General features: G+C 40.6%; 2 protein-coding genes across 2 annotated transcripts; both read left to right on the top strand.

The window, feature by feature from the left end:
* The first annotated feature begins 6,331 nt into the window (after nt 1–6,331).
* LOC148203511 (uncharacterized) lies at nt 6,332–9,382 on the top strand. The gene is made up of 6 exons (XM_088107626.1): nt 6,332–6,627; nt 6,961–7,543; nt 7,646–8,347; nt 8,405–8,501; nt 8,598–8,894; nt 8,991–9,382. Exons 1-6 carry the CDS (start codon nt 6,332–6,334, stop codon nt 9,380–9,382), a joined length of 2,367 nt encoding a protein of 788 aa, XP_087963752.1.
* Nucleotides 9,383–10,856: 1,474 nt separating this feature from the next.
* On the top strand, nt 10,857–20,374 carry LOC148203510 (uncharacterized). The gene is made up of 3 exons (XM_088107625.1): nt 10,857–12,129; nt 16,268–16,376; nt 20,056–20,374. The coding sequence occupies exons 1-3, from the start codon at nt 10,857–10,859 to the stop codon at nt 20,372–20,374; spliced, it is 1,701 nt and encodes a 566-aa protein (XP_087963751.1).
* The last annotated feature ends 5,479 nt before the right edge of the window (nt 20,375–25,853 follow it).

The raw sequence follows: 25,853 nt of genomic DNA, 5'->3' as shown, positions 1-25,853 counted from the left end.
TCACCCTCCCCACGTCCACTTCTATGGTCTTATTTTTCAATGTCAAGCAAGCTCAAAACGAGGTAGGTTCCATAAGATGTGCCCCCAAGCCTCTGTTCATCTCCAATCATCAATACTGAAATTGAAATAAAAAACACAAAACACACAACAGAAAAATCATGTAACAGAAACAATGGAACAGTGTCTTCATCCTCATTGAACCATTCCATTCTCCACTGGAACCGCTATCCCAACTACATCATCAATTTGCGTTTCCGACACCCTCCACCGAGAACTTCCTCAGTGTGTCACCCCCCACCTGCAGTCAACCAAATTCAGAAACAGAAACAAAAACAAAACCATTCTTCTCTTCCCCTTTCATGGAACCCTTCAACGCTTATGTTCATCTCCAATCCCCAGCAAAATTGAATCCTCAAGCACCAAATACCACCTCTCCAAACACACGCATAAAGTCGAGCTTCTAATTGTTTTTTTTTCATCTCCACGCCTTCGTCTTCTTCCTCACCAAACAACACTCCCGCACATAACAACCCATCATACAATCAAGGAAATAAATGACAGAAAGAGGGAGATATCGGAGGGTGGCGCACGCCGGCAACGGTGGTAGGGGAGTCACAGCGGCACCGGCGCGAGTAGGGGCAAATCGCGGAGGCATCGGTGGCGGTTGGCTCTGCTCGTAGTGGTGAGGTTTCGTCGTAGAGCAGCAAAGTTTCTTCCCTCTCGCGCGAAGAAGAAGAAGAGAGGCGAGAACCTGAAGTTGTGGTTGGCGGCGACGGGTATCATTTGCGGCGGCGAGGGCGAGTCCAAACTCGCGCGCGACAAGCGGTGGAAGAGGGAGGGCTTTCACCTCGACCAGGGACGGTTCCGGTGACGAACGCCGTCACGGGCGACACCATGGACCGTGGCTGGCGGCTACCGGTGGTGTGAAGGTTGAGTGGTGATCGTCGTGTGGCGGAGGTGAAGGTCCACGGTCTGTTTGTTGAGAGGAGGAGGAAAGGGGACCTCTCGGATGCTGATGGGGTGTGGCGAAATGGGGGAATTCAACCAAACCCCTAATGGGATTAGGGTTTCTGGATAGAGAGGCTTTGGGCCCAGCAGGACCGATTCTTCTTCATGTCGACGCGCATTTCTCATTCACACCCCCCCCCCTGTTTGGGTTGAAGCCCATTCCGTTTCTGCAAACCAAAGGAGCCTCAATTCCGTTCTGCAGACCCTGTTTTCTCACCCGCGCACCCCATACCATCCTCGGGCCAGTGCTGGGCTTGGCCCAAGTAAACAAAAAAATTCCTTTCTACTTCGCGCAGCTCCTGTTCTCACTTCCACACCCCTTTTAGCTTGGGTTTAGGCCCAATCTTTTTATAAAAGAAAAATGGTTTGGGCACCCCATTTTCTCATTTAGACACTCCCATCTTTTATTTAAACACCATTTTTTTATTTATTTTATTTCATCATTAAGCTTTCCATATTATCTTTATTTTTACCCTTTATTTATATTTAGTAACTCCCCTACTTTCTATTTTTCTATCATTATCTACTTTTAATTAATTAAAAATGAAATAAAAATATTTTGAAAAGGTTTAAGCACACGTGCGACCGCTCGCGTAGGCCTTGTGCTGAAAATCTTTTCCCTTTCTTTTACAAAAGTTAAAAATCAAATAAAAATATTTTGAAAAGGTTTAAGCACACGTGCGACCGCTCGCGTAGGCCTTGTGCTGAAATTTTTTTCCTTTCTTTTACAAAAGTTAAAAATCAAATAAAAATATTTTGAAAAAGGTTTTAAGCACACGTGCGACCGCTCGCGTAGGCCTTGTGCTAAAAACCTTTTCTTCTTTTCTTAAATAAAATTTCAAAAATACATTTTAAAGGTTTAAGCACACGTGTGACCGCTCGCGTCGTCCTTGTGCTAAAAACCTCTTCTTCTTTTCTTAAATAAAATTTCAAAAATACGTTTTAAAGGTTTAAGCACACGTGTGACCGCTCGCGTCGTCCTTGTGTTAAAAACCTCTTCTTCTTCCTTAAATAAATTTACAAAAATATGTTTTAAAGGTTTAAGCACACGTGTGACCGCTCGCGTCGTCCTTGTGCTAAAAACCTTTTTCTTCTTCCTTAAATAAATTTACATAAAAAATACATTTTAAAGGTTTAAGCACACGTGTGACCGCTCGCGTCGTCCTTGTGCTAAAAACCTTTTTCTTCTTTTCTTAAATAAAATTTCAAAAATACGTTTAAAGGTTGAACACTCGTGTGGTCGTTCGCATCGTCCTAGTGTTCAATACTTTTCTCTCTTATTTACGTAATATTAAACGAGGGTATGAGTGCTCATGCGATCGTCCGCATCAGCCTAGCACTCATTGCTCTCAAGTCTTCCTAAATAAGCAGATAACAGTATGAGTGCTCGTGTGATCGTTCGCATCGTCCTAGTGCTTAATATCGTTTTCTCTCTTTTCAAAAATAATTAAAAGTATTTAAATATCATTTTAAAGGTATGAGTACTCGTGCGACCGTTCGCGTCAGCCTAGTACTCATTACCTTCTCGAAAATATTAAAAACATAAAAATCTCCAAAAATTAAAAACATATGCTTTTCCAAACAACAAACAATCTTTTAGCTAGAACTACGTAACCCTGATTTCTCATTTTGAATGAGAATACGTAGGAGCAAGGTCAATCCTTGTCGGGCCCAAAAAACTAAAAAATATATTTTGTTTATTTAGAATTTTATTTTAGGGGATAATTAAACACTTTGAAAAACCACATCATATTCGTGCATTTAGTTAAAGGTACTGCCTTAGGGCAGGCATTGTGGGGTGCTAACACCTTCCCCACGCGTAACCGACTCCCGAACCCAATCTTTGGTTTTCGTGGACCGTGCTTTATCGTTTTGAGGTTTTTCCATAGTTTTCCAAAATAAACTATGGTGGCGACTCCAAATCTCTTTTCAAAACCCGTTTCTTATTTGGATCGTCGTCCCGTCGCGATTCCGGTTGCGACAGATGGCGACTCCACTGGGGACTTTAGAGAGTCGAGCCATTTAATTAGATGCACGAATTTGGTGTGGTTTTGCTTTGTGTTTTTCTTTCCCTTTTCTCTATCTATGTATGATATTTGGAATAACTGCAATAACTGTGGAATATTGAACCCTAGGGTAGACAATATGTTTATATCTGCCTGGGAATTTTTCTGGTTGTTTTGCAGGTGAGGGTTTGGGTGTGCATAATTTCCTCCCTTCACACACACACTTTTGGCATATCATGAGTGGGGCCCTATACCCGGGTCTGAGCGTAGCTTAGAATTAGAGGAGTTGTGTAGCGGTGTCACTCTGGGATGTACTTCCTGTTTGGCTATCGTGAGAACTCCAGCTAGAGTCTGTTCTCTTCATATGTGTTTTCACACCTAGTTGATTACTCGACTGTTGTGGAAATGCTATGAAGGGGGCCATAGCTCTAGTGACCTTTGACCTTTAGGTTCAGGGAACCATCCTTGTGAGATTGCATATACTTGACCTTGAACTCAGAGCAGTGAACCTTTGTTAGGGCACGATGGGAGGATTATGTACTTCTGTAACCCTCACGCTGTTCATTTTTTATGATATTACATGTCATACCATGCATTCGTCATGTTGTTTATTATCATGCATCATATTCATACATCATTTAGTAACGTGTTAAAAGGAAATCACAGGTACCTACTTGACTTCATACGAGATGGATGTTAACACAAGATCCGATGCTACACGGCACACCGACTCTTCCGATTTAAGAAAGAAGTATAGTCTAAGGACCCATGTTGGAAATTTGACTGAGCTGATAAACTTGGGCAAAAGGCTTAAGACTATAAAGAGAGAAACCTTTCAGAGAAGATATGGAAATTTGTTGAATTTAATGGAGGTTGAAGTACAAATACCCGCTATCACAGCCTTGGCACAATATTATGATTCTCCGCTTCGATGTTTCACATTTCAAGACTTTCAGTTGGCGCCAACCATAGAAGAGTTTGAGTATATCTTAGGTTTGCCACTGGAGGGTACCACTCCCTATCAACATTTAGAGCATCATGCCTCTATACCCACCATTGCTGCCATCATGAAATTACATCCCAAGGAGCTTGAAAACAGGATGATGATGAGGAATCAAGTGCATGGGTTATCACAGGGATATCTAGAGCAGTATTTACATCATCTGGCTGATAAAGAAGATTGGGAAACTTTCATGGATGTATTAGCCCTCACCATATATGGCATTGTCTTGTTTCCCAAAATAGAAGAATTTGTGGATTACACCGCGATGGACGTCTTCGTGGCGAGTAAAACCAGGTCAGAGAATCCTGTAACAGCAGTTCTTGCGGATGTTTATGGGACTTTGAGTTTTTGCCATGAGAGAAAGGGAAAGAAGATTCTTTGTTGCTTACCGGCGTTGTATACATGGATGACAACTCGCGTGTTTAAGGAGATGGTCGACGTTAAGAGTCTATCGGAGACTTTGTCACACCAAGGGCTTAAAGGTAAAGGAGGAAACGATTGGGCCCGATTCCTTGCCGGCTTGAGCGAAAGAAGTATAAAATGGCGCCTTCCTTGGCTCGGAAATAAACTGGCTATCCAGCATTGTGGTAACTTTCCTAATGTACCTCTCATAGGTGCCCGGTACTGTATCAATTACAACCCTCTTTTGGTGCAAAGACAATTTGGGCATCCTATAAAAGGGGCACCTTCATCAGATTACCTTGCTACTCTATTCATTTATTACGAAGACGGGCATTTCATCGAATTGTTAAGAAAGGTTAAAAGCGCCTGGGAAAATGTTGTTCGAGTAGAGAAGGACTTGAGGGATGGAGTAGTGGATAGCAGTATTAGTTACCACACCTGGATTCTGGAGAGAGTGAAAGTAGTCAAGTTGCCTTTCAAGCCAATCAAGGATCAATCAGCTAGTGAAGGACCATCTCAAACCCCAGAAAGTGAAGAGGTGCAACAATTGAAGGCTGAGATGGAGAAATTGAAGGTGAGAAATGCTAGGTTGGAGAATGAATTACAAAGGGCGCGTAATGATCTTGTGGATATGAGAAATGATAATGAAGAAAAGTCGCGGGCTTATGAAAACCTTGTCAAAAGCCAGAAGGCTGAGAGGGATTACACATTTCGAGTGAAACAGGATCTAGCTGCCGCGAGTAAGGAATTATCCATGAGGGTAAATGAGAAGAAGGTGGCTTTAGAAGAGGGAAAGGAGTGGAAACACCTCTACGAAGAAGCCAAAAGAGATAAACGAGAAGCCCTAAAGAGATTAAGAGAAGCGCAGATTCAGATAGAAAAAGCGGGGCATGAGATGAAAGAGATGGCTATGTCGTTCGAGGCGGATATGAATAGGGAGCGTTGGAAGCTAACGGAAGCAGAGGAAGAACATCGAACTCTGATAAAACAAATGGAGGAATATATCGAGGAACAGGAGGAGTGATGGAGGTCGATAGATTTTGAAGAAAAGCATCAGGCCTTGATAAGGCGAATGGAAGAGCACATCGCCGAGCAAGAAATTGCTGTAAAGCACTGGAAGGAAAGATTCTCTCAGTTGGCTGCTTTGGCAAACAGGGCAATTGAAGACATCCCCAGGATGGTGTCGAATGCTGAAGCAAGCACTCATTTTTGTAACTCACCAGCGGAAATAGAATTGTTTATTAATCATTGTAAATGGTTGGTGGGAGAGATGAAATCTTTCATTGCCCGGGCACGGGATTGATGTACATCGGAATTATGTGTTTTGTTCCTTAGACTATGTAATGGATCAAATTTCCTTTAAATGAAAGATAAGGGATGTTTGTTGGTATCGGCTTGTGTTAATTTTCCATCAGTATTGTCATCGTTATCCTGTGATTTCCACTTATTACTAGCATGCATCATGTTTTCTTTCGTTTTGCATTTTTCATCGTTATCTAATTTAATTTAATAAAAAATAATAATCGGCAGTACAAGTGAGAAAACAACGGCAAATTTTCCACGACATCCGTACAGGACCAGAGCTAACTCGAAGGTCATGGAGAATTGGGAGCAGTCACACGAATCTATTAAGGCCGATGTCAGCCAGTTGAAGGATCAAATGGCCCAGATTTTGGCGGCTCTCGAGGCCCTGAAGACTACGGGAGGGGCGACGTCTGTGCAAGTTGAGGGAAGTGCTCAATATTACCCTCCGATGTTCAATGCTGGGAGCCAATCTGTTTCGTTCCCAATGTATGGATTACCCCCAGGTTATACCCCACCTGTGGGAGAATACACAGAAGGGGAGCAGACGTCATTCTCTTTCCCTACTACTGCTAACCTACCGCCAATCAGTACTCCGGGGCCTGTTGTAATGTCTGTACCTATGATAAATGAAGGGATGCATGCAAGCATGACTGATGGAATACGAGTAACCCCGGTGCCACCTGTGATTGCCGGAGAGGGTTTTTCTACCAGGGCTGCACCATATACTTCGTTTCAGGGGGTAACTAGTAATGTTGATGGGGCAAAGGATAAACTGGAGAGCTTAGAGGCAAGATTGAGAGCTGTGGAGGGGTATGAGAGTTATGGATTTGGGGATGTTTCTAGATTGAGTTTGGTTCCTGGCGTTAAAATACCACATAAGTTCAAGGCACCAGATTTTGAGAAGTATAAGGGAAATACATGTCCAAAGAGCCATCTGACCATGTTTTGCAGAAAGATGGCTGCATATGCTTATGATGAGCAGCTGCTCATCCATGTTTTTCAAGATAGTTTGGCTGGAGTGGCGTTAAACTGGTATACCCATTTGGAGCCTACTCGAATTCGTTGTTGGGCGGACTTGGCTGATGCATTCGTGAAACAGTACATATACAATACACATGTTGCGCCAGATCGTTTACAGCTGCAGAACATGTCGAAGAAAGACAACGAAAGTTTTAAGGAGTATGCTCAGCGGTGGAGGGAATTGGCTGCACAAGTTGAGCCACCTTTGTATGATAGGGAAATGGTGGCAATGTTTGAAAATACACTCCAACCACCATTTTATGAACATATGGTGGGAAATGTATCTTCAAATTTTGCCGATATCATCGTGATAGGTGAGCGGATAGAGATCGGGTTGAAGAATGGGAAGATTGCATATGGCTCGTCGGCGGGTGCAAACTCCAAAAAACCCAATTTCAACGCAGGGAAAAGAAAGGAGGGAGATGTGCATGCAACATCTGCAACCCCCGTGTGGAGAGGTCAAGCTCCCACCCATAACTATCGACCATACTGGGGTCAACATCCACATGCAGCTAACGCGTCATTTGGTCATCAAATTAGGCCCCAACAACAACCGGGATACTATCAACCACAATACATCCCGACGAATAATTGGAGGGGAGGGGCAAATGTAGTTTCCAATATGAATGTGGGTCCAAATGCTTATCCAAGAAGGAACCAGGAAAGAAATTATGTTAACTTTACTCCAATTCCTACAACTTATACGGAATTATTGCCTCAGCTTATTAAACAAGGGCTAGTTGTCGTTTGTCCCCTGAAGCCTTTGCAGCCTCCGTACCCAAGAGGCTATGATGCAGAGGCAAAGTGTAGTTATCATGGAGGGGCCGCTGGTCATTCCACTGAGAGGTGTCTGGCTTTCAAGCATAAAGTGCAGACTCTAATTGATTCTGGGTGGTTAAAGTTCCAAGAGGATAAGCCTAGTGTCGAGGCCAATCCTTTATCTGGGCATGGAAGTGCTTCGACGAATGCTGTCGAAGTGAAAGAACATGAGCTGGTGAGAAATGTGAAAGAAGTTAAGAGCTCTAGGAGGTTTATCTTGGAGGCATTGCTGAAAGTGGGTATCTTGAAGGGTGATTATGATGAGAGTATGGCATGCGCGCTCCACCCAGAGGCTGAGCACTCTATTGAGGAGTGTGTTGAATTTGAAGAAATTCTGCAAGACCTGCTAGATCGTGGTCTGATGCAGGTATGCTACAAGAGGGAAGAGGGTGATGTATTTGCACAAACTGGTGATGAATCCGGCATGATTGTACCAGAACCATTGGTGATCCGTTTCACTAAGACTACCTCTATTCCACCAACTCAAGGAAGGTCGCCTGTGGTTATCCATGTACCAGCCCCTTTTCCTTACAAGAACGAAAAAGCCGTCCCATGGAGATATGGGACGTATGCGTCAGGCGAAACGCAAAGCGTTGACCCTGTCGTCAAAAACATATCAGGGATAGGGGGAATGACTAGGAGTGGTCGAATTTTCACATCACCTGAGTTGGCACGAGAAAGGGTTAATGATAATGAAGCAACGATAGCCGCGAAAGCAAAAGAATTCTTAAAGGGGAAGGGGGCACAGACAGAGGAAATCCCCGACAAGGAAGAGAAGAGAGAGGTTTCTGAAGAGGAGGCTTGTGAATTTTTAAAATTCATACAACAAAGCGAATATAAGGTGGTGGAACAGTTAAACCGTATGCCTGCTCGCATATCCTTGTTAGACTTGCTCATGCATTCGGCATCACACAGAAAGTTGCTAATGAAGATACTCAGTGAGGCTCACGTGGAGCAAGGTATTTCATTGAATAAATTCGAGGGTATTGTTGGCAATATTGTTGCTAATAATTATCTCACCTTTACGGATGAAGAGATACCTGCTGAAGGAAGAGGGCATAACAAGGCTCTTCACGTCTCTGTGAAATGCCTGGACCATGTTATTGCGCGTGTTTTAGTGGACAATGGGTCCTCCTTGAATGTCATGCTGAAAGCAACTCTGGAAAAGCTACCTTGCGAAGGAATGCATATGAGGCCGAGTTCAATGATTGTGAGGGCGTTTGATGGCAGTAAAAGAGAAGTGATGGGAGAAGTGGATTTACCAATGCAAGTTGGCCCATGCGTTTTTCAAATAACATTCCAGGTTATGGATATCCTGCCAGCTTATAGTTGTCTGTTGGGACGCCCATGGATTCATTCGGCGGGAGTTGTGCCTTCTACACTACACCAGAAGTTGAAGTATGTGATAGGAGATAAGCTGGTGATAGTATCAGGAGAAGAGGATCTTTTGGTGAGTGGACCATCATCCACGCGCTACATCGAGGCGGCTGAAGAAGCTCTCGAGACAGCCTTCCAATCATTGGAAATTGTGGGAAATGCTTGTGTGGAACCGTTTCCAGTAAATCCTCGCCTATCATGTGCTTCTATTATGATGGCCAAGATTATGCTAAGAGAGGGCTATATATATGGGGAAGGTTTGGGCAAATATCGGCAGGGGCGAGCATTCCCTCTGGAGATCGTTGAAAATAAGAACAGATATGGCTTGGGGTACAAACCTACCAAGGAAGACAGGAAAAGGATGATTGAAGAAAGAAAAGAGCGCAGTTTGGCACGTGCAGAAAGACGAGGGCCCAAAGAAGAGCAAAATTCACATTGTTGACATCAAGGAAAGCTTCCGCAGTGCTGGGTGGATCAATGCTGACCAAATAGCAGCTGTGGAGGATGAAGAAGGGCCTCAAAGTTTGAGCTTTGTGTGGGCTTGCTCCCCTGATACTCAACTCAACAATTGGGAAACACTTGATTTACCTGTGATGCTTAATGTGAACAAAATGTAATAGTTTTAATTAAGCTCATAGTTTCGATTGGGGCTTTAGAACTGAAGTTTTGTGGATTGATTTTTTTTTACTTTTCACTCAGCGTGATAATAAAGTGGCATTTCATCATCATTTGGCATTTTTCTTTGTTTACCTTATTTATTTATACTTTTTCATAAATTTAAATGATGCAGATGTGACAATGATTGTTTTGAAAATAATGATATCAATGTTCCTAATTTTGAGCACCCTATCAATAATACGGAAGATGATTTCGAAGATGATGTGGAACCCTCTCCGGAATTATTGAGATTAGTGGAACAAGAGTCTAAGGAGATAAAACCCCATCAGGAGGAGATTGAAATACTTAACTTGGGAGAGAAGGATGAGATAAAGGAGGTGAAAATCGGTACTAGTATGAAAACGGAGGTGAGGGAAAGATTGCGTGTCCTGTTGAAGGAGTTTAAAGATGTATTCGCATGGTCTTACAATGACATGCCGGGTCTAGATACCGATATTGTGCAGCATAGACTCCCGCTCAAGCCAGAATGCCCTCCAGTCAAGCAAAAATTGAGAAGAATGAAGCCGGAAATGTCCCTAAAAATTAAAGAAGAAGTCCAAAAGCAATTTGACGCAGGATTTTTGGCCGTGGCAAGATACCCACAATGGGTAGCGAATGTTGTACCAGTGCCTAAGAAGGATGGGAAGGTTCGAATGTGTGTTGACTATCGTGATTTAAATCGTGCAAGTCCGAAAGATAATTTCCCGTTACCACACATCGATACTCTGGTTGATAATACGGCCAAATTTTCGTTGTTTTCGTTCATGGATGGATTCTCGGGATATAATCAAATTAAAATGGCACCGGAAGATATGGAAAAAACGACCTTTATCACGTTATGGGGAACATTCTGTTATAAGGTGATGTCTTTCGGACTCAAGAATGCTGGGGCAACATACCAAAGGGCAATGGTGACACTCTTTCATGATATGATGCATAAGGAAATTGAAGTTTATGTGGATGACATGATTGCAAAGTCTGAATCAGAAGAGGAGCATATTTTCAATTTAAAGAAATTATTTGAGAGACTGAGAAAGTATAAACTCAGATTAAATCCTGCCAAATGCACGTTTGGAGTAAAGTCTGGAAAATTGTTGGGCTTTATTGTCAGTCAAAGAGGGATAGAAGTTGATCCGGACAAAGTAAGAGCGATAACGGAAATGCCTGCGCCCAGAACAGAAAAGGAGGTTCGAGGTTTTTTGGGAAGATTGAACTACATTGCTAGGTTCATCTCCCAATTAACTGATACTTGTGAACCAATGTTCAAGTTACTACGGAAAAACCAGGCAGTAGTCTGGAATGAAGATTGTCAAGTTGCTTTTGAAAAGGTCAAACAATACCTGCAAGACCCTCCTGTATTGCGTCCACCTATGCCAGGAAGGCCGCTCATTTTGTATTTGACCGTATTGGATAATTCCATGGGTTGTGTATTGGGTCAGCATGATGAAGATGGGAAAAGAGAGCATGCTATATATTACTTGAGCAAGAGATTCACAGATTGCGAACAACGATATTCGTCGTTAGAACGAACTTGTTGTGCACTGGCGTGGGCTACTCATCGTCTAAGACAATACATGTTGAGCCACTCTACTTGGTTGATATCTAAAATGGATCCTATCAAGTATATTTTTGAAAAGCCCGCTCTCACTGGAAGGATAGCTCGATGGCAGATGCTATTGTCAGAATACGACATTGTATATGTTACTCAGAAATCTATCAAGGGTAGCGCTTTAGCGGAATATTTAGCCCATCAACCCATTAGTGATTATCAGCCAATGCAACCTGAATTTCCTGATGAAGATATCATGGCTTTATTTGCTGAGAATAAAGAGGACAAAGATGAAAAAGCGTGGACGGTATTATTCGATGGGGCTTCGAATGTAATGGGGCATGGAATAGGGGCAGTGCTTATCTCTCCTAAGAATAAATACATTCCAATGACGGCAAGGTTGTGTTTTAATTGCACGAATAATATCGCAGAATATGAAGCCTGTGCCATGGGAATTCGAGCAGCTATAGAGTCTAAAGCAAAAATTCTGGATGTATATGGAGATTCAGCTTTGGTTATTCATCAATTGAGGGGAGAATGGGAGACTAGGGATACTAAATTAATTCCATACCAAGCTTACATCAGGGGATTAATTGAGTATTTCGATTCCATCACGTTTAATCATATACCGAGAGAAGATAATCAATTAGCAGACGCATTGGCTACCTTGTCATCGATGTTTGAAGTTGATCAAGATGCAGAATTGCCAATGATTGAAATGAAGAGTCATGCAAAGCCAGTGTATTGTCATTTCATCGAAGAGGAGGTAGATGGTAAACCTTGGTACTTTGATATCAAGCATTATCTTAGGACCCGAGAATATCCAGAGAAGGCATCAAAAAACGACAAAAGGGCGTTAAGGAGGTTGGTTGGCAGTTTCATTTTGAGTGGGGATATTCTATATAAGAGGAATCATGACATGGTTCTCCTTAGATGCGTAGATGCAAAAGAAGCCGACCTGATACTAAAAGAAGTACACGAGGGTACATTTGGCACGCACATGAATGGGCACTCAATGGCCAGGAAGATACTGAGAGCGGGGTATTTTTGGCTGACTATGGAAAATGATTGCTGTACACATGTGAGAAAGTGTGAGAAATGCCAGGTATACGCAAGTAATATCAATGTTCCACCCACGACCTTGAACGTGTTGTCTGCACCATGGCCCTTTTCGATGTGGGGAATAGATGTCATCGGAGCTATAGAGCCAAAGGCGTCAAATGGACACCGTTTCATATTAGTCGCAATCGACTACTTCACCAAGTGGGTCGAGGCTGCTTCTTATGCTAATGTGACTAGAAAGGTGGTGACCAAGTTCATAAAAAGGGAGTTGATTTGCAGATACGGACTCCCTAACAGGATCATCACTGATAATGCCACTAACTTGAACAACCAGATGATGACAGAGTTATGTGAGGAGTTCAAGATTCATCATCTTAATTCTTCTCCTTATCGTCCAAAGATGAATGGGGCAGTAGAGGCTGCTAACAAAAATATCAAGAAGATTGTGCAGAAAATGGTGGTCACGTATAAGGATTGGCATGAAATGCTTCCTTTTGCTTTACATGGTTATCGCACTTCGGTACGAACATCGACTGGGGCAACGCCTTTCTCGCTTGTATATGGAATGGAGGCAGTACTTCCGTTTGAAGTGGAAATTCCGTCCTTACGAGTTTTAATGGAAACCCAATTAGAAGAGGCGGAGTGGGTTCAAGCTCGTTTCGACCAGCTCAATCTCATTGATGAAAAGAGACTAACAGCAGTATGCCATGGACAATTGTATCAAAGAAGAATGAAGAAGGCATTTGACAAAAAGGTACATCCAAGAGAATTGCATGAAGGTGAGCTGGTGTTGAAGAAGATCCTACCTATACAAAAGGATCATAGAGGCAAATGGACTCCAAATTATGAAGGGCCATTTGTAGTGAAGAAAGCATTTTCTGGTGGGGCACTAATTCTCACGAGAATGGACGGAGAGGAGTTACCATTGCCAGTTAATTCTGATGCAGTAAAAAAGTTTTACGCATGATGATTCCGTGATAGTGGTTGCTGTTAAAGGGATGTTGATGTTATCTTCAACGCTTATTGTACTCTGTGTTTTATTCAATAAATAAATTTCACATGATTTCATTCATATTTTGGTTGTTTGCATTCCATCTGAAATATTGCATGTCACGCTGAGCTGTTAAGTAGTCAAGTGAAAATGAAAATGAAAATAAGTAAACGCGCGTTGATAAAAGCATCACAGGTATATCAGGTTGGCGAGCTCGGTCCTGGAGGATGTCGGAAAGGAAAAACGAAAAAAAAGAGTTACATGTTGAGTTTGTTGTTAATAAAGTTGTCAAAGACATAGTATGTTCGAAAACAGTTTTGAAAAATACCGTTGGTGAATACTTCCCTGATTCAAGGTTTTGGGTGTAACCGGTGTCTTTTCTTGATAAAGCATCTGCATTCACATTACTTGAACCCTAACTTTTTCGTTTCTCACAAGACGAAGGATTTCGCCATATGCCTAATATTGGGGCAGTTTTCATCATGTTACATATCACCGATAATCCGTTGATTAGGGAGATATATAATAAAAAAAAAAAAAAAAAGAGGATAAAACAAAGAAAAAATGAAGTTGATGTGTTAGGCACTACATAGTTTCGTTTCAGGTTTAAATTCAAGAGAAAGTCAGACAAACAAGATTCGGAGTGACGTGTGGCCATTTTTCATTATCCAATCGTCAAAAACAGTTCATCCAATTGCACCCCTTTTGAGCCGAAATTCATAATTGTTTTCATCACCCTAGACAAGAATCATTAGCATGTCGACGTCAATTTGAAAGGGTACATCACAAGCATCCAAAGTTGAGAAAAAATGAATGAAAGGGGAAATATCATAAAAGACCACAACAGGGGCAACGAAAAGAATGATCCAAAGGGAAAGAAAGAAAAAACAACAATAAATATGCTTGAAATTCAAATCCCTAAAGACAATTGACTGGGCACCTTGCAAATGATTCGTGTTTAAAGACTTTAACCATCAAACACTTATTTGGGCCTTTGTTATCCTTTCTTTCAAAACCCTTTTACCTTTAACCACGGTACAAGCCCTTAAAAGTCCACGCTGACTGAAGACTGTTGGTCCTAATCTTTCTCACGAATTTAACTTTGAAACAAAATGATGTGGTGAACGACACAATTCAGTGTTAAAAAAAAAAAAAAAAAAAAAAAAAAAAAAAAAAAGGGAAAAAGAGGTCTCCCTGTCAATCGAAGATCATCCAATTTGGGGGAATCCTTCATACCCAAATCTTTTCACTTTTCCATTGTGTAAGATTGGGGCAGTATGGGAGCACAACATGTTAATAGCACTTTTCCCCAAAGGAGGGACACACATACGTTAATCATTATTCATTTGCTTCTCATAACCATTCTTCCACATTCTACAGGGTTCAATTTAATTTGGATTGCAAAAAGCGATAAAAAGAATTTTAACTCAGGGTTACACTTTCTTCCTGCTCATCAAAGGGTTCTATACCTATCAACGTTGTTTTTAGGAATGCGTTTTGAACGTACATTGTGTTTGATGACAATGTTAACAATGGATTCCAAGCATGGAATTTTCACAAAAAAAAAAAAAAAAAAAAAAAAAAAAAAAAAAAAAAATGATGAAAAGCGAGATTAAAAGAAAAGACCAAAATGAAGGTCTCATGTGTTCATGCATCCATGCATCATCATGACATAACATCATCTTAGAGGAAGCGAGGAAAATTGTTTGCAAAATCTTCATGTTTGACTCGGCATTTATCAACTTTTCAAAGTTACAAATCCAGGTTTTAATTTTCTGTTATCGACCCTCTGCATGGCAATGGTCGGATTTAAATTTCTGTTCTGTGAGTTTGGCCCTCTGCGAGGCAATGGTCAAATCCAGGTTTTAATTTTCTGTTATCGACCCTCTGCATGGCAATGGTCGGATTTAAATTTCTGTTCTGTGAGTTTGGCCCTCTGCGAGGCAATGGTCAAATCCAGGTTTTAATTTTCTGTTATCGACCCTCTGCATGGCAATGGTCGGATTTAAATTTCTGTTCTGTGAGTTTGGCCCTCTGCGAGGCAATGGTCAAATCCAGGTTTTAATTTTCTGATATCGACCCTCTGCATGGCAATGGTCGGATTTAAATTTCTGTTCTGTGAGTTTGGCCCTCTGCGAGGCAATGGTCAAATCCAGGTTTTAGTTTTCTGTTATCGACCCTCTGCATGGCAATGGTCAAATCCAGGTTTTAATTTTCTGTTATCGACCCTCTGCATGGCAATGGTCGGATTTAAATTTCTGTTCTGTGAGTTTGGCCCTCTGCGAGGCAATGGTCAAATCCAGATTTTAATTTTCTGGTATCGACCCTCTGCGTGGCAATGGTCGGATTTAAATTTTTGTTCTGTGAGTTTGGCCCTCTGCGAGGCAATGGTCAAATCCAGGTTTTAGTTTTTGTTACGGATACTCTACTTGACATTGGTCGTTTGGTATCGTGATTTGAATTATTTTGTTCGTTTTCTGTCATGATTGAAACCCGAACAAAATTTGTGTTTTTATCTTTACTTAGCTTTACTTAAATAATACGAAAAGATTAAATTTTCATATTATTTAGTAATATCTAAGTAAAGAGGGGCAGCTGTCAACACTCAATTTTGTCCGGGTTGTAAAAAATTCTTTTTTTTATTGGTTATTTATTATTTTCCTTTTTATTATTTTACCTTTTTGTTTTATTCTATTTTTATGTATTTAGATTTTTTGTTTTTAATTTAATTTCTATTTTTCTTATCTTCAATTTTGTTTTAATAGAATTAATAATTAAAAAATTAAAAAAATAAAATTAAAACTGAAAACAATTAAAAAATAAAATAAAATTGAAATAAAAAATAAAAAATAGAAAAAATGAAAAAAGGTGGGAATTGGCGTATGGGAAACATGTCTGGAAGGAGGGGGACAAGGTGGTTACAAAGAATTTTTTTTTCGAAGATTTTAGAGCAGGATTTTGGTTGGGATCGGGAGGAAGAGAAAAGAGATTTTGGACACAGCTCCGGGCCATCATCTTGGATCATCCATTGCTGAGGAGTTTTTCACCATTTTTTTGGCATCTGAAAGAGAGACACAGGGCAGCCACTCAAGGAAGAAGAGTATTCATTGGAAGCTCAAGGAAGAAGAGTATTCATTGGAAGCAGGAGATTGACCATAGCGGGTGGATCTTCGAAAGGTAAGTAATGTTGCTTAGAGAGTTGTTTGTTTGCCCTTACATATATCTCTCTTGAAATTGCTATTTGCGTATGGTTTGAATACCTTCCACTGTACATGTTCATGGTTGCATCACCCTCCCCACGTCCACTTCTATGGTCTTATTTTTCAATGTCAAGCAAGCTCAAAACGAGGTAGGTTCCATAAGATGTGCCCCCAAGCCTCTGTTCATCTCCAATCATCAATACTGAAATTGAAATAAAAAACACAAAACACACAACAGAAAAATCATGTAACAGAAACAATGGAACAGTGTCTTCATCCTCATTGAACCATTCCATTCTCCACTGGAACCGCTATCCCAACTACATCATCAATTTGCGTTTCCGACACCCTCCACCGAGAACTTCCTCAGTGTGTCACCCCCCACCTGCAGTCAACCAAATTCAGAAACAGAAACAAAAACAAAACCATTCTTCTCTTCCCCTTTCATGGAACCCTTCAACGCTTATGTTCATCTCCAATCCCCAGCAAAATTGAATCCTCAAGCACCAAATACCACCTCTCCAAACACACGCATAAAGTCGAGCTTCTAATTGTTTTTTTTTCATCTCCACGCCTTCGTCTTCTTCCTCACCAAACAACACTCCCGCACATAACAACCCATCATACAATCAAGGAAATAAATGACAGAAAGAGGGAGATATCGGAGGGTGGCGCACGCCGGCAACGGTGGTAGGGGAGTCACAGCGGCACCGGCGCGAGTAGGGGCAAATCGCGGAGGCATCGGTGGCGGTTGGCTCTGCTCGTAGTGGTGAGGTTTCGTCGTAGAGCAGCAACGTTTCTTCCCTCTCGCGCGAAGAAGAAGAAGAGAGGCGAGAACCTGAAGTTGTGGTTGGCGGCGACGGGTATCATTTGCGGCGGCGAGGGCGAGTCCAAACTCGCGCGCGACAAGCGGTGGAAGAGGGAGGGCTTTCACCTCGACCAGGGACGGTTCCGGTGACGAACGCCGTCACGGGCGACACCATGGACCGTGGCTGGCGGCTACCGGTGGTGTGAAGGTTGAGTGGTGATCGTCGTGTGGCGGAGGTGAAGGTCCACGGTCTGTTTGTTGAGAGGAGGAGGAAAGGGGACCTCTCGGATGCTGATGGGGTGTGGCGAAATGGGGGAATTCAACCAAACCCCTAATGGGATTAGGGTTTCTGGATAGAGAGGCTTTGGGCCCAGCAGGACCGATTCTTCTTCATGTCGACGCGCATTTCTCATTCACACCCCCCCCCTGTTTGGGTTGAAGCCCATTCCGTTTCTGCAAACCAAAGGAGCCTCAATTCCGTTCTGCAGACCCTGTTTTCTCACCCGCGCACCCCATACCATCCTCGGGCCAGTGCTGGGCTTGGCCCAAGTAAACAAAAAAATTCCTTTCTACTTCGCGCAGCTCCTGTTCTCACTTCCACACCCCTTTTAGCTTGGGTTTAGGCCCAATCTTTTTATAAAAGAAAAATGGTTTGGGCACCCCATTTTCTCATTTAGACACTCCCATCTTTTATTTAAACACCATTTTTTTATTTATTTTATTTCATCATTAAGCTTTCCATATTATCTTTATTTTTACCCTTTATTTATATTTAGTAACTCCCCTACTTTCTATTTTTCTATCATTATCTACTTTTAATTAATTAAAAATGAAATAAAAATATTTTGAAAAGGTTTAAGCACACGTGCGACCGCTCGCGTAGGCCTTGTGCTGAAAATCTTTTCCCTTTCTTTTACAAAAGTTAAAAATCAAATAAAAATATTTTGAAAAGGTTTAAGCACACGTGCGACCGCTCGCGTAGGCCTTGTGCTGAAATTTTTTTCCTTTCTTTTACAAAAGTTAAAAATCAAATAAAAATATTTTGAAAAAGGTTTTAAGCACACGTGCGACCGCTCGCGTAGGCCTTGTGCTAAAAACCTTTTCTTCTTTTCTTAAATAAAATTTCAAAAATACATTTTAAAGGTTTAAGCACACGTGTGACCGCTCGCGTCGTCCTTGTGCTAAAAACCTCTTCTTCTTTTCTTAAATAAAATTTCAAAAATACGTTTTAAAGGTTTAAGCACACGTGTGACCGCTCGCGTCGTCCTTGTGTTAAAAACCTCTTCTTCTTCCTTAAATAAATTTACAAAAATATGTTTTAAAGGTTTAAGCACACGTGTGACCGCTCGCGTCGTCCTTGTGCTAAAAACCTTTTTCTTCTTCCTTAAATAAATTTACATAAAAAATACATTTTAAAGGTTTAAGCACACGTGTGACCGCTCGCGTCGTCCTTGTGCTAAAAACCTTTTTCTTCTTTTCTTAAATAAAATTTCAAAAATACGTTTAAAGGTTGAACACTCGTGTGGTCGTTCGCATCGTCCTAGTGTTCAATACTTTTCTCTCTTATTTACGTAATATTAAACGAGGGTATGAGTGCTCGTGCGATCGTCCGCATCAGCCTAGCACTCATTGCTCTCAAGTCTTCCTAAATAAGCAGATAACAGTATGAGTGCTCGTGTGATCGTTCGCATCGTCCTAGTGCTTAATATCGTTATCTCTCTTTTCAAAAATAATTAAAAGTATTTAAATATCATTTTAAAGGTATGAGTACTCGTGCGACCGTTCGCGTCAGCCTAGTACTCATTACCTTCTCGAAAATATTAAAAACATAAAAATCTCCAAAAATTAAAAACATATGCTTTTCCAAACAACAAACAATCTTTTAGCTAGAACTACGTAACCCTGATTTCTCATTTTGAATGAGAATACGTAGGAGCAAGGTCAATCCTTGTCGGGCCCAAAAAACTAAAAAATATATTTTGTTTATTTAGAATTTTATTTTAGGGGATAATTAAACACTTTGAAAAACCACATCATATTCGTGCATTTAGTTAAAGGTACTGCCTTAGGGCAGGCATTGTGGGGTGCTAACACCTTCCCCACGCGTAACCGACTCCCGAACCCAATCTTTGGTTTTCGTGGACCGTGCTTTATCGTTTTGAGGTTTTTCCATAGTTTTCCAAAATAAACTATGGTGGCGACTCCAAATCTCTTTTCAAAACCCGTTTCTTATTTGGATCGTCGTCCCGTCGCGATTCCGGTTGCGACAAAGTCCTTTTTGGAAACGGCGTTGATATTTTAACGGAGCAGCTGACAGAGTGGACTGAAGTTAGCTATGTGGCTGTGTGAGGGTAATACGTGGTTGTGTGAGGGTGATACATGGCTGTGAGAGGGTAAACGTGATAGTATTACTGAGGTTAAGAAATCAGAAGTTTCGTTGATCTCCGCAGAAAACCGCGAGGCCAGCCCTCCACCTGTAGAAAACCAGAACCAAAAATAAAAACCAAAACCCAGAGATCCAGCGGCCAACCTCGGCGAAGTTTCATTGATCTCCGCAAACCTGTCGCTTGAGACCCACCACGCGAACCACCATCGAAACCCCAAGGGTCGCGCCTCTGCCGCTGTGTCGCTCACAAGCTCCGCCACCGCGGACCACCCCAAAGCTGTCGCGAGTTGTCCCAACGTGAGAGAAAGGAAGCTGCCATATGGTTGCAGAGCAGCGCCGAAGGAGAAGAAGAGAAGGGAAAACTATATCTTTCCCTCACATGAGCGTGACGAAACAGACATAAGAAGAAGAGGGTAGAAAGAAATTGGGATTTCCAATTTAGGGTTCATAATCCTTTTGCAGAATACCGCGAGGCCAGCCCTCCACCTGTAGAAAACCAGAACCAAAAATAAAAACCAAAACCCAGAGATCCAGCGGCCAACCTCGGCGAAGTTTCATTGATCTCCGCAAACCTGTCGCTCGAGACCCACCGCGCGAACCACCATCGAAACCCCAAGGGTCGCGCCTCTGCCACTGTGTCGCTCACAAGCTCCGCCGCCGCAGACCACCCCAAAGCTGTCGCGAGTTGTCCCAACGTGAGAGAAAGGAAGCTGCCATATGGTTGCAGAGCAGCGCCGAAGGAGAAGAAGAGAAGGGAAAACTATATCTTTCCCTCACATGAGCGTGACGAAGCAGACATAAGAAGAAGAGGGTAGAAAGAAATTGGGATTTCCAATTTAGGGTTCATAATCCTTTCAGATTGGGAGTTTTCCCTCTTAATTCTAATTTTAATTAGGTTCCTAATTTTCAAATTTAGGATTTTTTGAATTAGGAAAACCACGTAGTACCCTCACACAGCCACGTAGCTAACTTCAGTCCACCCTGTCAGCTGCTCCGTTAAAAAATCAACGCCGTTTCCAAAAAGGACTTGATTGCACACTTTTTACAAAAGTTGGGACCACATTGAACTTCGAAAAAAAGGTAGGACCCAATTGAACATTTGCCCCCTTTCGAGGGATCAAAAGAGGTATTAAACCAATATTTTAATATATTTTAGTATATTTTTGTATGTTTGAACTCTATTTGAAATTTTATTATGTTTTTTTTAAATCCTTGAAGTTTTATTATATCGATTTCTTAAAAACGTCGACTTTTTAAAAGTTAAAAATAGGAAAAATGAATGTTACGTCGCATATTGTAAAAGCTGACGTCAAAGATCAAGTCCATTTCTATAGACTATACTATAAATACACTTGTGTTTCCTTGATCTAGTCTTCGACTTATAAAATTTAGTCATAACTTGTCAGTCTGATATCATATTTTTTATGTTTCCTCATAGCTCTTCCTACGTCATCACAAAAGTTAGTGTGATGCACAGAAGAGCTATAGAAAACATAAGAAATAAGTTAACAATTTGGATTTCGTTTCAAGTAGTACAATTTCATTCATATTCATAATGATTACAATCAGATTAGAAATAAAACGGATACAGAACAGAAACACAAAACCGATTCCATACTAAAACTCTAAGCCTCTATTCTAATTTAGAATATTTCCATTGAATCCTCCTCACTAGACTCTTCACTTGAATCTTCAGTTGGAGAATCATTTTTATTCTTTTTCTCATGCAGAGCGTCTATCTTCTATTCTAGTCTCCGGAGTTTTCCAACAACAAATCTTTCAAAATTGGTTTCAGGGACGAAGTTGGTGCGGTCTTAATTTAGTGCAAATGTGCTTCCAGAACTTTGAACCATATTCTCTTCATCCTTGAAGCACCATCCCTTTGTGGTCTTCACAAGGCCAATGAAAGTCAAGTTGTTTCGATTTATCACATTTGAGCAGTTACAAGAGAATTTCTTTTCACCAGTAAGATCCACACCTTGAAGGGTTAGGATTTTGCTGATAAACACAACATATGGTAGATGTCGTGCATGTTTGGTTCCTGCATCAATCATATGATCTTTTATTACTTCCACTCAATTGGTAGGAACATCATTCTTGATGGCATACAACAGAAAAACATCTTCAGTCGTCATTCTATCTTGTACTTGAACAGGTCTAGCAGGTAAAATCACCCAAGCAAGAAAGTCTGGTGTTATCTTTTCTTCTTTATGCAGTCCCTCATGCACATATAATCTTTCAATTGTGTATCTCCTAGGAAACCTTAACTAGTTACTGTACACGTCCTTTTTCTTCAGCCATATATTTTTTTCTGAGTACCGTAAGTGAGAGAATAACCCTTTGACTTTTAATCCAGCAAGTTGAAACTAGACATCATTGTCAATGTGAACATTTACTCCTTTTACTGAAGAATGAAGGACACCATCTATGTTTCTCACATTGTTGTAGAAGACCCTTACTAAGTTAAGGTAACAATCACCTTTCACCTGGACAAGTGTAGAGAGACCTTGAGTTTCAATCCATTCCTAGAAGTGAAATCCCTCCTTTTCAAATAAGTCGAGGTTCAGATATTTGTGAGGAACAATATGTTTAAATTTCGTCCACCTCAAAAACTCTAGACGAGTCTCCTCATCACTGATCCAACTGGAGAGATCAACATTTCTTGCAGTCGCGACAACCTTTCCTTTGTCTGTTGAAGGATGTGATGAAGAAGCCATTTGAATTTGGATACCAGATAATTTTCCTCAGTATTAGGGTTTTCCAATATAGAAACAACTCAGTGTACATAAGATTTTCAAATTCAGTCTATATAAGGGTGCTCAACGTCACGCGTTCAGCGTCAAATAAAATAACATGCAACGTAAACAATAACCGGTGACATTGTCATAAATAAATTCAGTGAAAAAGTAAAAAAAATCTCTAGTGATTCTGACGAAAAAAACGTCGAAGATCTACAAAGCTTGGACGTTAGAGTGAGAGTTTAAAAGGAAAAAGATAAAGTAATAAAAAATGGAGCGAATTTTGGCTTTTGGATGAAGATTAAAACGTCATATACCAGCTGAATTTGACGTAACATTCTGTTCACACAATTACTGGTCCCAACCACTCCAATGCCCTTCACGTCGATAAATAAGTAGACCATTTGAAAATCTATCCTACATAACTTCGGTAATAAAATTCATGTTAACTTTTTTCAACTGTTTTAGTTCTTTTCCTTCACTAAACGAAGACATTTCTTTGTTAACCATGAAGGCAAAGGGCTAAAACAGAGGAAAAAGTTAACACTTATGAATTTCAAGTAGACCCTTTGAAAACCTATCCTACGTAACTTCAGTAATCAAATTGATGTTAACTTTTTTCAACTCTTTTAGTTTTTTTCCTTCACTAAACGAAGACATTTCTTTGTTAACCATGAAGGCAAAGGGCTAAAATAGTGGAAATGTTAATACTTATGAATTTCAAGTAGAGCCTTTGAAAACCTATCTTACATAACTTCGGTAATCAAATTCATGTTAACTTTTATCTTGTGTTTTCCTTCTTTTCCTTTACTAAACGAAGACATTTCTTTGTTAACCATGAAGGTATGGAGCGAAAACATATAAAAAGTTAACACTTATGAATTTCAAGTAGACCCTTTCAAAACCTATCCTCCATTACTTCTACAACCAAATTCATGTTAACTTTTTCCTTTGCCTTTTTTTTTGTTTTTACTTCCTGGTTTTGGTTATAATGTCTTCCATCATCTTTGGTCTTCATTTTAGATTAAGTGTTTTGTAAGAGGAGATTTCCTTTTGAAATCCTCTAAGTTAGAGGACGTTGGTGATCCCAAAAAGAAGATGTCAATCACCAGGCCTTTGCGTCCAATGCACCCAATATTCGACGTCAACTTTATAAATTTAACTTGTCTTGGAGTTGTTTCCTCCATAGGAATTCAAATAGCTCTGAATTCTAATGGTAGAAGATAACTCCAAGACAATTTAAAAAACAATTCATACATTGTTAAATGATGAGGTTGAACATCTTCTTTATATAATTATTTTAGATCATAAAATTGTTTCAACATTAAAGATATTGTGAACCATTATTCATTTTCCTACGCGTTTCCCTTTCAGTAAGATAACTTAATCATTTTTGTACTATAAAAATCATTTTGGTGACTTGAATTTCAAAGGCTACCTGAATGCGGCACTTTGAAATTCAAGTGAGCAGATTGAAATTTGAGGAACATAAATGCTTCGAAATCTAAGGAAAAGAAAAAACAGGATATAAAAACCATGAATCCTAATATGTTCAACAGAGAAACAAGATAGCAGGGATTAGATGAAATTTAAGCTATATTTATAGATGAAATGACGACATTCAAACATCATTCAATGAAAAGTAATACATATTTTTTTATTCAACTAAGAACCAATTATCGTTCAGCCCCCAACAAAAGACGTGAAAACATCCTTGGAAACATTGTCCCACTACTCCACAGACGGATGCGCTATTGAATGATTAAAAATTAAAAAGAAAAAAAATTTTAAAATTAGATGATCCATTGACAAAAATTAAATCATTATAAAAACAGTACATCGTGTAATTATGATTAGAAACTGCCACATTGTATGAACGTCGAAGCCCCGCCAAATTCGACGTTCAAACATCATTCACTGATAAAGTAAAAAATCTCTTTGGATTCTGATATTGTATGAACGTCGAAGCACCGCCAAATTTGACGTTTAAATATCATTCACTGAAAATGTAAAAAATCTCTTTGGATTCTGATATTATCTCCTTGCTAACTAAACGAAGACATTTATATGATAAATAATGATATAAGACGTCATTGATCGCAATACTCATCAAAAACATCATAGCATCATCAACCATTGCACACAAATAGAATTCAAAGCCAAATACATCACACAACATAAGAAAATATAGTTCAACAATCAATACAAGAAGTAAAATAAATCTTGTTCTAGCAACAAAATAGCATCCATCAATAGATGCTATATACATTGCACAATCATAATCATCTGAATTCTCATCCTCTTCTATCATCTAGATTCAGCTGCTCCAGCTCCATCATCTAGATGTGGCACCACAGGCCATGCCACTCTAGTTGGAAAGTCCTTCTGAGATATGAACTGTCTCTCAGGGAAGGCAGATGTCAGTGTCCTCAGCAGCTCCTGTCCGCCCCTATATAAAGCAGTCATCCTCTACTCCATCAAGGACATGTACATGTCCCTCATCTGGAATGGGGCCGCTTCATGAGCTGGCTCCTGGCTGGCTGTGGTGCTCGCCTATGAGCCCTAGGAGGTTGTGGTAGTAGCACTTGTTGTCCAGCCTCATCTAGTGCACAATACTGTGTGTAATAGGAATCATCAATTTCCTTCCTAGGCCTCTCCAATGGTGTGGACACATTCACTCCTGCAATCTCGCACAGATGAGTGATCAAGGATGGATGTCCAAGGGGAGACTTATTATTTGCAGAATGAGCACAATGTTTAATTTCAATGGCTATCAGTTCCCTAATATCAATATTTAACCCCCTAAGAATACAATGGAGAAGGATGGCCCTATTAGTAGTAATGTCTGAAACATGGGAGCAGGGCTGGATGTTAGCATGTGTAAAAGCCATCCAGTATTTGGTTAGAGTTGTCAGATAGCAACGTTTAAGATGAATAGGTTCCCCTTGTCTGCTTCTTTGAAAATGCCCTCCAAGTAAACATAATACCCTATCCCCATCAGAAAAATCAAGGCCTTCTTCAATAGCTAAGTTAAACTGACATTGTTCTCCAATCCATTCAATACCCAGAAACCTGTTAATTGTGTCAGCATCACAGGGTATCCTCTTACGCCTTACATAGCTCGAATACAGAATCGTCTCAGTGCCAAATGCCCTGGCATTTATATAAAACTCTCTTACCACTGCTACATTAGCCAGTGCTGGGTAAGAAGCCAGGTTCTCCCATCCTCTTCTTTCCATTTCTCTTCCAAACTGTGGGGCTAATGTTAGTATGAGTCCCACTTTTCTCTCCATCAATAACCTCCTATCTTGTACTATAAGGAAGTTCCTTTCATGTGGAGTGGAGAGAAACTTGTTTGGCTTTGTCCTTCCTCTTATGTGCAATGGTCTTCACCCTTTTTCCTGATGAAGAAGTCATTCCTACACCACACAAATTCACAAAAATAGAAAATATCACCAAGCATCAGTACTTGAAATTAAAACAACTCAGAAAATGGCTTCTTAACAGCGTTGAGGGCAAACC

Source organism: Vigna umbellata, chromosome 2 (assembly GCF_029865625.1).
Source record: "Vigna umbellata cultivar VRB3 chromosome 2, Vumbellata_1.0, whole genome shotgun sequence".
Lineage (NCBI taxonomy): Eukaryota > Viridiplantae > Streptophyta > Magnoliopsida > Fabales > Fabaceae > Vigna > Vigna umbellata.
The sequence above is the reverse complement of the archived record's forward strand: the minus strand, read 5'-3'. Positions and strand labels throughout refer to the sequence as shown.

Coding starts and splice junctions, on each gene's coding strand:
- LOC148203511 (XM_088107626.1), top strand. CDS start 6,332: ATGTCTGTACCTATGATAAATGAAGGGATGCATGCAAGCATGACTGAT. Junction 8,502..8,597: donor GTTGCTAATGAAGATACTCA/GTGAGGCTCACG, acceptor TTACGGATGAAG/AGATACCTGCTGAAGGAAGA. Junction 8,895..8,990: donor TATCCTGCCAGCTTATAGTT/GTCTGTTGGGAC, acceptor AGCTGGTGATAG/TATCAGGAGAAGAGGATCTT.
- LOC148203510 (XM_088107625.1), top strand. CDS start 10,857: ATGTTCAAGTTACTACGGAAAAACCAGGCAGTAGTCTGGAATGAAGAT. Junction 12,130..16,267: donor ACTAAAAGAAGTACACGAGG/GTACATTTGGCA, acceptor GGCATCTGAAAG/AGAGACACAGGGCAGCCACT. Junction 16,377..20,055: donor AGCGGGTGGATCTTCGAAAG/GTAAGTAATGTT, acceptor ATCCTTTTGCAG/AATACCGCGAGGCCAGCCCT.